Genomic DNA, 12,145 nt, shown 5'->3' on the forward strand with positions numbered 1-12,145 from the left:
AATATTCTCTCTCTCATTTTCTCTCTCACTCTCTCTCTCACCTCTCACTCTCTCTCTCTCTCTCTCTCTCTCTCTCATTTTCTCTCTCACACTCTTTCTCTCTCACTCTCTCTCTCTCTCTCTCTCTCTCTCTCTCTCTCTCTCATTTTCTCTCTCACACTCTTCTCTCTCTCCTCTCTCTCTCTCATTTTCTCTCACACTCTTCTCTCTCACCTCTCACTCTCTCTCTCTCTCTCTCTCTCTCTCTCATTTTCTCTCTCACACTCTCTCTCTCCTCTTTCTCTCTCTCTCCCTCTCCCATTTTCTCTCTCACACTCTTTCTCTCACACTCTTTCTCTCACTCTCTCTCTCTCTCCCATTTTCTCTCTCTCACACTTTCTCTCTCACTCTTTCTCTCTCTCTCTCTCTCTCTCTCTCTCTGTCTCTCCCATTTTCTCTCTCACACTCTCTCTCTCTCTCTCTCTCTCTCTCACTCTTTCTCTCTCTCACTCTCTCTCTCTCTCTCTCCCTCTCCCATTTTCTCTCTCTCACACTCTTTCTCTCACACTCTTTCTCACACTCTTTCTCTCACACTCTTTCTCTCACACTCTTCTCTCTCTCTCTCTCCCATTTTCTCTCTCACACTCTTTCTCTATCACTCTTTCTCTCTCCTCTCTCTCTCTCTCTCTCCCATTTTCTCTCTCTCACTCTTTCTCTATCACTCTTTCTCTCTCCTCTCTCTCTCTCTCTCTCTCTCTCTCTCTCTCTCTCTCTGTCTCTCCCATTTTCTCTCTCACACTCTCTCTCTCTCTCTCTCTCTCTCTCTCACACTCTCTCTCTCTCTCTCTCACACACTCTTTCTCTCTCTCTCTCTCTCTCACACTCTCTCTCTCTCTCTCTCTCCCATTTTCTCTCTCTCACTCTCACTCTCTCTCTCTCTCTCTCTCTCTCTCTCTCTCTCTCTCATTTTCTCTCTCACACTCTTTCTCTCTCTCACTCTCTCACTCTCTCTCTCTCTCTCTCTCTCTCTCTCATTTTCTCTCTCACACTCTTTCTCTCTCTCTCTCTCTCTCTCTCATTTTCTCTCACACTCTCTCTCTCTCACCTCTCACTCTCTCTCTCTCTCTCTCTCTCTCTCTCTCTCATTTTCTCTCTCACACTCTCTCTCTCTCTCACTCTTTCTCTCTCTCTCCCTCTCCCATTTTCTCTCTCACACTCTTTCTCTCACACTCTTTCTCTCACTCTCTCTCTCTCTCCCATTTTCTCTCTCTCTTTCTCTCTCACTCTTTCTCTCTCCTCTCTCTCTCTCTCTCTCTCTCTCTCTGTCTCTCCCATTTTCTCTCTCACACTCTCTCTCTCTCTCTCTCTCTCTCACTCTTTCTCTCTCTCTCTCTCTCTCTCTCTCTCTCTCCCATTTTCTCTCTCTCACACTCTTCTCTCACACTCTTTCTCTCACACTCTTTCTCTCACACTCTTTCTCTCACTCTTTCTCTCTCTCCCATTTTCTCTCTCTCACACTCTTTCTCTATCACTCTTTCTCTTTCCTCTCTCTCTCTCTCTCTCTCTCCATTTTCTCTCTCTCACACTCTTTCTCTATCACTCTTTCTCTCCTCTCTCTCTCTCTCTCTCTCTCCTCTCTCTCTCTCACACTCTTCTCTCACACTCTCTCTCTCTCTCTCTCTCTCTCTCTCTCTCACACTCTTTCTCTCTCTCTCTCTCTCTCTCTCCCATTCTCTCTCTCTCTCTCTCTCTCTCTCTCTCTCTCTCTCTCTCTCTCTCCCATTTTCTCTCTCACACTCTCTCTCTCTCTCTCTCTCTCTCTCTCTCACACTCTTTCTCTCTCTCACTCTCTCTCTCTCTCTCCCATTTTCTCTCTCACACTCTTTCTCTCACACTCTTTCTCTCACACTCTTTCTCTCACACTCTTTCTCTCTCACACTCTTTCTCTCTCTCTCTCTCTCTCTCTCTCACTCTCTCTCTCACACTCTTTCTCTCACTCTTTCTCTCTCTCTCTCTCTCTCTCTCCCATTTTCTCTCTCTCACACTCTTTCTCTCACACTCTTTCTCTCACTCTTTCTCTCACTCTCTCTCTCTCTCTCTCTCTCTCTCTCTCTCTCTCACTCTAGGAAGGTGTGAAGACTGAAAATAACGAGCACATTAACCTGAAGGTTGCTGGACAGGACGGCTCGGTGGTGCAGTTTAAAATCAAGAGGCACACGCCGCTCAGCAAACTGATGAAGGCCTACTGCGAGCGACAGGTGAAGACCTTCAGCACCACCCTCATCATCAGCTCATCACTGTGGTCCTCAGGAGTAAAACAGGAAGTGGAGAAGATGGATGGATGTTGGTTTGTTGTTTTAGACAGGGTCTTGCTTGGAGGAGATAATCCCATGTTTCCTTGGGGTTTTTTGTCTTTGTTTATATAAATATTTTTAAAGTGTTGATTTTATTGATTGACACTCCAAGCACTTTTTGTTCTTCACTCTGGATAAAGGTTTCTGCTAAGTGCCAGACATGTGATCCCGTAACTTGCTACACAGTGGGCGTGTCAGGGGGATACGCAGGCATGGTGTAGAAGTTCTAAATATTCAGGGTTTTTTTTCAAGTATTTTTATTACACGTGAATATTTTATTTGCGGTTCTCAACATTTCACACATGTAGCAGTTACCCATTTCCCCAAAAACACAATTATGTCCTCAGGAGCGGAGCAGAGAATCAGTGTGTCTGGGAAATGATTGTGGGCGGGGCTTAATTTACTGATTACTTCACCGAATGACCTGTTTTCCTGATGATGTAATGTTCTGTTTCCGCACAGGGTCTCACGATGAGGCAGATCCGCTTCCGGTTTGACGGACAGCCCATTAACGAGACGGACACACCTGCTCAGGTACGGACTTTACACGCAGCAATAAACGGATAAAAAGGACACGGTGGCGAGATTATATACACGTCGCAGTGGCGTAAATCAGATTAAAACTCTGCCGCTGTGGAGGTGAAGGGAAAGAGGGCGGAGCCATAACGTGTGTGTATAGTGTCAGGAGGATGAAGCGCTATGTCGTAACCAGCGTTATGAGCCGCAGTGTTTCACCAGGTTGGTGCTTCGTGTTTGTTTTTTGCAGTTGGAAATGGAGGACGAGGACACGATCGATGTGTTCCAGCAGCAGACGGGAGGCGTGATGTAAAGCGGCAGCACAGAGCTCCATTCCTCCATCGTCCCTCCATCAATCGTTCGTGCTTACGTTTAAAGTCACGGCAAAACCACGGACGCAAACACGGCTGCTCAGATCCTCACGGACAGTGTTTCATTTCTCTCCCTCCTTTTTCCTCTTCTCTTCTCCCTCTTTCTTTCCCTCTCTCTCTTTCTCTCTCTCTCTCCTTCTTTAAAACTGTCGTATGGAACATTTTTCCTCCTCTCTTCTGAACCATGTGGACCTGTGAGACCAAGAAACCCTAAGGCCATGCTGATCAGGGTGTTGTACTTTTATTTGTTGTTGTTGTTGTTTGTTTCCATTATGAATGACCGTCACAGCTGAAGTTTTGGTTTTTAATCACTTTACAGCTTTTTATATCTTTTATAAATGTACTACTTCTCTTTTTTTTTTTTGTACCCTCGGTTTTATTCAGTCAATGTGCAGTGTTGACAAAGTCAAAAAAATTTTTGTGTTTGAATAAAACAGTTGTATAAAGTGTGTGTGTGTGTGTGTGTGTGTGTGTGTGTGGTCTATAATATAAAAAAAAAAGGGAGGATATTATGATTTAGACAACAGTACTGGTGGATCCTGATTGGCTGGATGATTTCCTCCTGTTAAAAATTGCTGCTAAGGACAGTGTACAGAAGGACGGTGTCCAGTAGAACGGTGTACAGAAGGACGGTGTCCAGTAGAACGGTGTACAGAAGGACGGTGTCCAGTAGAACGGTGTACAGAAGGACGGTGTCCAGTAGAACGGTGTACAGAAGGACGGTGTGCCGTCTACTAGTGATGTAGTGTTTATAACCGGTCTGTCCAAACCAATTGTGGTTGACGACTACCTGTAGTGTTTTTAAGGGTAAAACGGAGTTAATGGTTAATTAGATGTACACTATTTTGCCAGATGTTTGTGGACACGTGGTTATTAGTACAGTAGATGTTTTTTGAGCATCACATTTCACTTTTGGTCCCAATTTGCTCTTATAATCAACTCCACTCTCCTGGGAAGATGTTTCACTAGATTTTGGAGTGTGTTTGTAGAGATTTGTGCTCATTCAGCTACAAGTGTGATGGTAAAGTCAGATACTGATGTAGGTGAGAAGATCTGTGGTGCAGTCATTGTTCACATTCATCCCAAAGGTGTTCAATAGAGATCTTCATGGAGCTGGCTTTGTGCACAGGGGTATTGTCGTGCTGGAACAGGTTTGGTCTCCTTCTTCAAATGAATGGAAATTTAATGCTCCTGCATCCAAAGACGTCCGAAACAAATGTGTGCCTTCAACAGTTTGGGAAAGAAGCACATATGGCTGGGAAATTCAGGTGTCCCAATACTTTTGCCCTTCTAACGTATAGTGCAGTATGTTTGACTTCTGTAGTGTGAATATTATTATTATTAAAAATAAGTGTAATGAAGCTGACTGTTATACAGAATGTAGTGCAGCTACAGTCAAATAAAACACCTGTATGAGTGTTAAATGATCAGCTGGATGTGTAGTTACACTACATACTGTAGCACTTTTTAGATTAGATTAGATTAGATTTTGTCATTGTGCTGAGAACATGTACAGAGCCAATGAAATGCAGTTCACATCTAACAGACGTGCACCAGTGTCTTATTTATAATAAATTCAGTAGATAAATAAGGGATGGGGGATGATGTTTACAGAAGGAGCAGCAGGTAAAATGATATGGTGTATAAAGTAATATACAGTATAACTGTGGAAGAGGATTAGACATGTCAAGAACATGTTATACATATGTACATATATGAATGTTTGTATGACACACTACATGTATGCAGAATAACTTCTCACTGCTGTTCCCTATTTCAGGTGTTTATCAGGGTATTATGGAGGTTTAACACACAGTGTAGGGTGTAGACAACATTGTGATCTGGAGGGAGCATGGATATGGAGTGTTTGGTGAACTGAGATGTTTGGATGTTGGTCGTCTCCTCACTCTCACACGTTCACTCAGGTTTGTTGATGGTGGTGTGGTGGCGTCTCTTATCCCAGAGATCCTCATGTCTGTGTTTTATACATTTCAGGGAGTTTTTCCTTCACCACAGTCGCCTCCGGCTCACTGATTAACGACAAACGTACACTTTATATTTGGTATTGTTGATGTGTGTGTGTGTGTGAAGCTGCTTTGGGACAAAATCCATCGTCAAAAGAGAAATACGAACAAAAATCTATTGCACTGGATTCTGTCATGATTATAATGTGACCTACTGTTGCGTTTGGAGACAGTTATTAGGATGTATAATGCATTATGTAGTGTGTGAATGTAGAATGACGGGATCTGGTGGATCTGATTGGTTCTACCATTATTGTAGCAGATTTAGTGTGTGTGTGTGTGTGTGTGTGTGTGTGTGAGAAGTATGAAGTTAATAATCACATGGATAAACAGTGCTTTTACTCAGGGTACAGGGTACAGAGGCGTTTCTGCATGTCCTAAGATCACCTAGAAGCTTCCTTCTTCCTCTTTCAGCAGCCGAATCTCTTTTCAGCCAATCAGAGCGAGGATGTGATCCGCCTCGGCCAATCAGAGCGAGGCTGGGAAGCGTCTGCGCCAATCAGCGCAGAGGAAGCGGGTGATAAGGCGTCTCTGCAGTCGGAATGGAGAGGTGTGGAGCTCAGACGCCTGCGGTGAGGGTTTTTGTGAGATGCTGATGTCGGCTTTGAAATCGATCAGAATGAGCCTGTGAGGCTGAGGGCAGTCCGAGAAGCAGAAGGTGGTGGAGCGATTCCGCGTTTTTGTAACCAGGACGTGATTTTGTGTTTGTAATCGTGTAGGAAATTAAAATCTAGAAGAAGAGAAGAAAAGAGAAAAAAAATGACGACCACGACTACGTTTAAGGGCATGGACCCGGATGCAAAGAGCAGCTCCAGGTAAAATACCAGCAGCATTCATCTAAATCATAATAAATTCATCTGATTGTCCTGAAGCTCATGAGATAAAGCTTCAAACTGAAGCTGTTTTCTGGAGTAAAACCCCGGAGTGTCCGAGATCCTGCAGGTGCAGCTCATTAAGTCATTAGAGAGCTGCAGTGATCTCTATTGTTCCTCCAGCATGCCACAGTGCAGTCCACCAAGCTTCAGTTCCTCACCAGACTAGATCCTAAATCACCTCCTGCCTGGATGGGTTCCTGGAGGTGTTCCTTTAGCAGCGTCTCCATTGTTTCCGGAGAGACTGCAGTATTGCTTTCACTCTCTTTCATCCTCCATCATCATCATCATCATCATCATCTTTTATAACCTTCATGACCAGGGCAGATCTGCTCCTGGATTTTTGATCGTGTTTGATTCCTCGGTGTCTGAACGCTGATAATCAGCAGGTTTGTTCAGGATGTGGTGTGTGTGTGTGTGTGTGTGTGTGTGTGTGTGTGTGTGTGTTAGGGTGGGGTTCCGTCTTTGTCTGCACGATCATGTTGTTCTGCAGATCTGACTGTATGGTTTGGGTTTGGTGGTGCTGCAGCGCGTGTTGAGGGACATTTAATCACGTGCGCGTGTGTTTTATAGATTTATAGTGGTTTATATACTGATATGTGATCAGACGTCAAACCTGAATCTGCATTAACCCCTGCACACGCACACACGCGCGCGCACGCGCACACGTGTGTTCCCCGGTTTTCTCTCTAAAGCCTTATCCAGACAGGATCAGTTCTCCGCTTGCAGCAATGATGATGTGAGAATTCTGTCCCTGTTTATCTCTAATTCTCAGGAGAACGTTGATCTGATCAGCAGGAACAACTTCAGATCATCATCTTCTCATCTGAGCTGACATAAGCGCTTAGTCAGCAGTTTATCCTGTAAATCCCTTTTTACACACTTCTCTTCACTCGTCTGGTGTGGGATGTTCTCCTCTATAAAAACCCCACTGATGAAATGAAACAGGGCGTGTCGGAGTCTGGAACGTGATGGAATTTCACTGACTGATGACACGCGATGGTCATGTCATGGAAACTGGTTGTGTGGTCGTGCCCTCTAAACCAACACTTCTCTATTAATACCACAGAGCAGAAGTGTGTGTGTGTGTGTGTGTGTGTGTGTGTGTGTGTGTGTGTGTGTGTGAGAGGAGACACGTGGAGGTTTTTCTTCTCTTTTTTTTTTTTTTTTTTTTTTTACTACACCCTGAAACGAGACACGCCCATGACACGAAAAGATGATGCTCGTTCTGTGTGAATTGATCTGACTGGAATCTAATCCCATCCAAATAAGAGCAGCGTCTGATCTTCAGGCAGAGGTGGTGTGGACCTGGGCGTGTGACGTCTGATCATTCAGAACCTTTTACTTTGATGTTCTCTTTTTGTCGTTGAGGTTTCACTTCACTTTGAAAAGGCCAAGAGTCATTTTACAGTCGAACACACACACACACACACACACACACACACACACACAGCTGTGAGTCCCGAGTCCAACAACCTGAAGAGAAACAATTATTTATAGAGTCACCGTTACTATAGTGACGTGTTTATAATCAGTGCTGTCAGTACCCTGAGTAGTGTCAGTGGTGTCAGTGGTGGGAGTAGAGTCAGTGGTGTCGGTGTGAGTGGGGGGAGTGGAGTCAGTGGGGAGTAGAGTCAGTGGTGGGAGTGCTGAGTGGGGGAGGGAGTCAATGGTGGGAGTGGGGTGAGTGCTGAGTGGGGGGAGTGGAGTCAGTGGTGTGAGTGGGGTGAGTGCTTAGTGGTGGGAGTGGGGGAGTGAAGTCAGTGGTGGGAGTGGTGAGTAGAGTCAGTGGTGGGAGTGGTGAGTAGAGTCAGTGGTGGGAGTGGTGAGTAGAGTCAGTGGTGGGAGTGGTGAGTAGAGTCAGTGGTGGGAGTGGTGAGTAGAGTCAGTGGTGGGAGTGCAGTAATACTAATAAAGCCATCCTTTCCCCTGGTGAGTGTTTGTACTGATTAGATGATTAGATGATTAGATGTAGTAACTGGTCGGGTCTCAGGTATGTAGATCAGTAAAATGTATGTAAATGAGACAGTAAGTGTGACACATGATGGAATGTTTTGAGCTTTTACAGGAAGGTGGTGGTGGTGGTGGTGGTGATGATGGTGATGATGCAGCACTGAGTCATGGTGATAATTCAGAACACTGAGCTCCTGAAATACTGAAGTCCTGCAGATTTCTTTACAAGAGACGACTAAAATTCATCATTTAACCCTGAAGAAGGAAAGCGATGGTGTAGATCAGACAGCAGATGGAGATGATCTGGTTGCGTTGGTATTTTTGGCCACGCCTACACAGTAAACCAGAAGAGACCTCGGTGTCTCCAGCGTTTGTGTCACTGTGGTCATCTTGCTGATCTCAGCGGTGTGATCTTCAGCTCGTGAGTCTCTGACCACACACAAGTAATGAGGAACTGCATGGATTAAAGCAGCAGAGTTCTTCTGCTCTTCCACATGCTGATGTTTCTTCTCCCACATGTTTTAATTACATTAGGTTCCTTTGCACGTTCCTTAATATGTTCTTTGGTGGAATTGCATGGTGTGTTTGGTACTCGTGGGCTTGGTGGTGTCACAATTTCAGCTGATGTGACCCCCAGGAGTTCTCAGCAGGCCCATTTACAAACCCTTCAATGAAGTTCCCCAAAAAGAGAACTTCATCCCCCCTGCTCCTCTCCAGGTGCTCCTCCAGGTGCTCTGCTCCACCGACCATCACCTTTTATTATTTGTATTGTATTTTTTTTTTTTTTTTTATGAAGATTAACTAGCGATTGTTAAAGGAATTCTTCTTGATATCCAGGCCCTGGGTGAATGGTTCTCCAGATGTTCTGTAAGGGTTAATTGGAGAATTAAGGTTCTACATAAAAGGGTGTCACCATCTTGAAGACCATGTAGCTGTGAATCTCTGATCTCTTTGACCCTGTGTGTTTATTTCAGGGTTCTCCGTCCACCTGGTGGTGGCTCCAACATCTCATTTGGTAACGAAGAGGAGAAACCTGCAGCTCGCAAAAACAAAATGGCTTCCAGCATTTTTGCAGAGCCGGAGGATCCACATGCTCATCGAAGGAACAACCCACCAGGTGAGTTCAGGAGGACAAGCAGGAACATGAAGGTTCAGGTTCTTGATTAATGTAGTGTTCTTCAAAGGTTTTTGGGTTGTAATGGGAGTTTTTCCTGAATAAACTTTGAGGCTGTTCTCAGAGGCAGAGAACAAGAGGAACTGACCAGGGTGCTTCTGGTCCCTGTATCAGAGGTTTGGAGAATGTTTTGGGAGCTTGCAGGAGGTGGTGGATAAATGAGACTCATTATGAGTATCAGAGGTTCTCCTCTACACTGTGTTCCAGAGTGGAACTTGGTGGAACCAACTGTCCAAACATAAGAGCTGTAATAATTGTTTGGGTGCAGCTTTGAGATCTTTTAGGTGATTTATGGTGGTTCTCCTCCTGGAAATGTTCTCTGAGGAACCCTGGTGTGGTGAACATCTCCTCAGAACCTCTCCTGAGAAAGTGTTTTAGGTTGGATGTTTTTCTCAGACTGAATATTCAGATTTGAGAAATGAGGGAACAGTAAAATAAAGCTGCAGTCTTGGTTCCAGCTCTTCCTCCTTCTCAGAGTTCCTCTCTTCACTTCCTCTTTAACGCTCGTCTGTTTCCTGTCTCTCTGTCTCTCTCCTTTTACTGTGTGTGTGTGTGTGTGTGTGTGTGTGTGTGTGAGAGACACAGAACTCAGTAATAGAAAAGAAAGAGAAACTCGGTAATAACATCCTGATACCATCAAACACACACCAGACACTTCCTGATTAATGTGTGTGTTCTCTCAGCACCTGCACAGTGGCACGTGTGTGTGTGTGTGTGTGTGTGTGCTCTCCAGCACAACACAACAGCTAAGTTTTAGGTACCTGGTTGTCATGGTGACATCACTCACCCCTTACACACTTGATTGGTTCTTCTGTTCTGCAGGTGGAAAACCCACAGGTGTGTTATGTGGAGAACCTTCAGCACCACTCAGGAGGTGTGTCCAACCTGTCAATCAAACTGGTGAGGCACAAGACGAGCCTTCATCAGTGGTGGTGAGTCCACACACACACACACACACACACACACACACACACACACACTCTCTCTCTGACCTGCATGGTCATTTTTTCTAACATCTGTTCATTTTGTTTTCACAGAATGGAGACGATGGAAAGAACAATGGTGAGTGAAGAGCAGAACATTTATCCTTCCATCATCTCTCCATCTTCATTCTGAACTTCACCTCCTTCTTTCTCCATCATTCGTTACTTTGTTTCTCATCTTTTCCAAATCCATTTCTTTCATTTTCTTCTCTCTTTTTTTTCCTCCTTCATCATGTTTCTCCTTTTTTTTTTTCATGCTTTTTTTTCTCTCTTTCATGGTTTACCTCATCTCTCTCTCTCTCTCTCTCTCTCTCTCTCTCTCTCTCTCTCTCTGTGTGTGTGTGTGTTTCCTTTAATTCTATTTGTTCCCATGTTTTGCTCCTTATCATGTCATTTCTGCCTTTTTCTTTTCCTTTTTGGTCCCTTGTTTTTCTGATTTTTTTCTTTATTTTCTTCCACTTTTGTCCTTTTCTTCCATCACCTCCTTATTTCTCATCATCCCTTCATCATTGAGTGATGTAGCAGTAGATGAGCAGCAGGTGGCGCTGTTCAGGATCTAATCTGCTTCTTGAGTGTGTGTGTGTGTGTGTGTGTGTGTGTGTGTGTGTGTGTGTGTGTGTGTGTGTGTGTGTGTGTGTGTGTGTGTGTGTGTGTGTGTGAAATTCTGATCATTTTCTTACTCCCACACTTTTTTATTATTTTTTTCTTTCTACTACATACTTTCACTCTTCTCTCACACACACACACACACACACACACACACACACACACACACACAGCTGGCTGAATATTTTGTTTAGTTGATCATTTCCTGTGTACAGATCCAGTGGAAGCAGTGGAGACAGTTGAGGAGTTTGAGGGGTCTCAGACGGAGAAGTCTGCTCAGAGTGTCTCTTCTGAGAAAGCGTCAGGACGCAGAAACCCCCCTGGAGGCAAATCCTCCCTCATCCTGGGCTGAAACACACACACACACACTCCCTTACTCTCTAAATCTCTCCTTCTCCTCCTGCTGTACCACATCCAGAGCCACGTTTACAAGCATCCGGTCCATAGTGACCAAACTGTGTGTGTGTGTGTGTGTGTGTGTGTGTGTGTGTGTGTGTACGCGTGTGTGTGTGCAGATGCTTTGTAAATCCAGGACTCGGTCCTGTTTGCTCTCTGTATTATCACTTCCCCCATTTCTCTCTCCTTGTTATAAAAGTGAATGAATGGTATCTCCATTCCTCTTCCACGTCCCTTTGTCCTCTCTCCGTGTGTGTGTGTGTGTGTGTGTGTGTGTGTGTGTGTGTTCAGGATCGTGTTCAGTCCTGCACGAGCGTCTGGTCTCTTCATCGTGGTTAATTTGTTTCTCCAGGGCGATGTGAAGCTGCAGGCTCCTCGTCTCGTCCGTCTCATTCCTGGGTTTATACGGATTTCAAATGTTTGTGTGCATTTCTACTACAAATAATAAAATATTGCTATGAAACGTGTGTGTGTCCGTGTGTGTGTCCGTGTGTGTGTCCGTGTGTGTGAGACCTTCATGTACATGTTGAATATTTAGCAGAGGCCCTGATCTACAGCGACATACAAAAATGCTTTGAAGTCTTGATCTAGAAGAGAATCATCACTGGGTTGCAGACGTGTGATACCATCAGGCCAAAAGTGTTGGGACTCAGCACACTTTTTCTGTTTCTCTTTAAATATGCGGTGACATCAGGAAGTTTGGAGACTGGTGCTGTTCTGACCCACATGCGTTTCCACGTCTTTGTTAGAACATGTGAACTTCTGCATGAAGCTGGGAAAACTGCTTCGACACACGATGTTTGGACATCCAGCACCGCTGTAACGAGCCGGTCGAGGTGTTTTGAGCAGCATGCGTGAACTTCAAGAGCAGAAGAACTTCACCAGAAGATGACCAGTCACATTAGCGACGTGTGAGA

At 44.7% G+C, this 12,145-nt stretch overlaps 2 protein-coding genes across 2 annotated transcripts in view; both read left to right on the plus strand.

Moving 5' to 3' along the window:
* The window catches only part of sumo2a (small ubiquitin like modifier 2a), a 4,445-nt gene extending 776 nt beyond the window's left edge, over window positions 1–3,669 (plus strand). Inside the window, exons 2-4 of the mRNA XM_046850539.1 lie at window positions 2,106–2,237; window positions 2,796–2,867; window positions 3,100–3,669. Of these exons, the coding sequence (XP_046706495.1) occupies window positions 2,106–2,237; window positions 2,796–2,867; window positions 3,100–3,162 (267 nt within the window). The 3' untranslated portion in view covers window positions 3,163–3,669. The remainder of the gene's footprint in view (window positions 1–2,105; window positions 2,238–2,795; window positions 2,868–3,099) is intronic.
* A 2,105-nt stretch (window positions 3,670–5,774) lies between these two features.
* On the plus strand, window positions 5,775–11,691 carry jpt1a (Jupiter microtubule associated homolog 1a). The gene is made up of 5 exons (XM_046847929.1): window positions 5,775–6,059; window positions 9,044–9,186; window positions 10,066–10,175; window positions 10,281–10,305; window positions 11,048–11,691. Exons 1-5 carry the CDS (start codon window positions 6,004–6,006, stop codon window positions 11,182–11,184), a joined length of 471 nt encoding a protein of 156 aa, XP_046703885.1. The 5' UTR covers window positions 5,775–6,003; the 3' UTR covers window positions 11,185–11,691.
* Window positions 11,692–12,145: the final 454 nt, after the last annotated feature.

This window comes from Silurus meridionalis, chromosome 1 (assembly GCF_014805685.1).
Source record: "Silurus meridionalis isolate SWU-2019-XX chromosome 1, ASM1480568v1, whole genome shotgun sequence".
In the NCBI taxonomy this organism is placed as follows: domain Eukaryota; kingdom Metazoa; phylum Chordata; class Actinopteri; order Siluriformes; family Siluridae; genus Silurus; species Silurus meridionalis.

What these genes read in the sequence shown, in the direction of transcription:
- jpt1a (XM_046847929.1), top strand. Translation starts at nt 6,004, where the DNA reads ATGACGACCACGACTACGTTTAAGGGCATGGACCCGGATGCAAAGAGC. An exon ending in TCGAAGGAACAACCCACCAG is followed by an intron (nt 9,187 to 10,065) that starts GTGAGTTCAGGA and finishes TCTGTTCTGCAG; the next exon opens with GTGGAAAACCCACAGGTGTG. An exon ending in ACGAGCCTTCATCAGTGGTG is followed by an intron (nt 10,176 to 10,280) that starts GTGAGTCCACAC and finishes TTGTTTTCACAG; the next exon opens with AATGGAGACGATGGAAAGAA.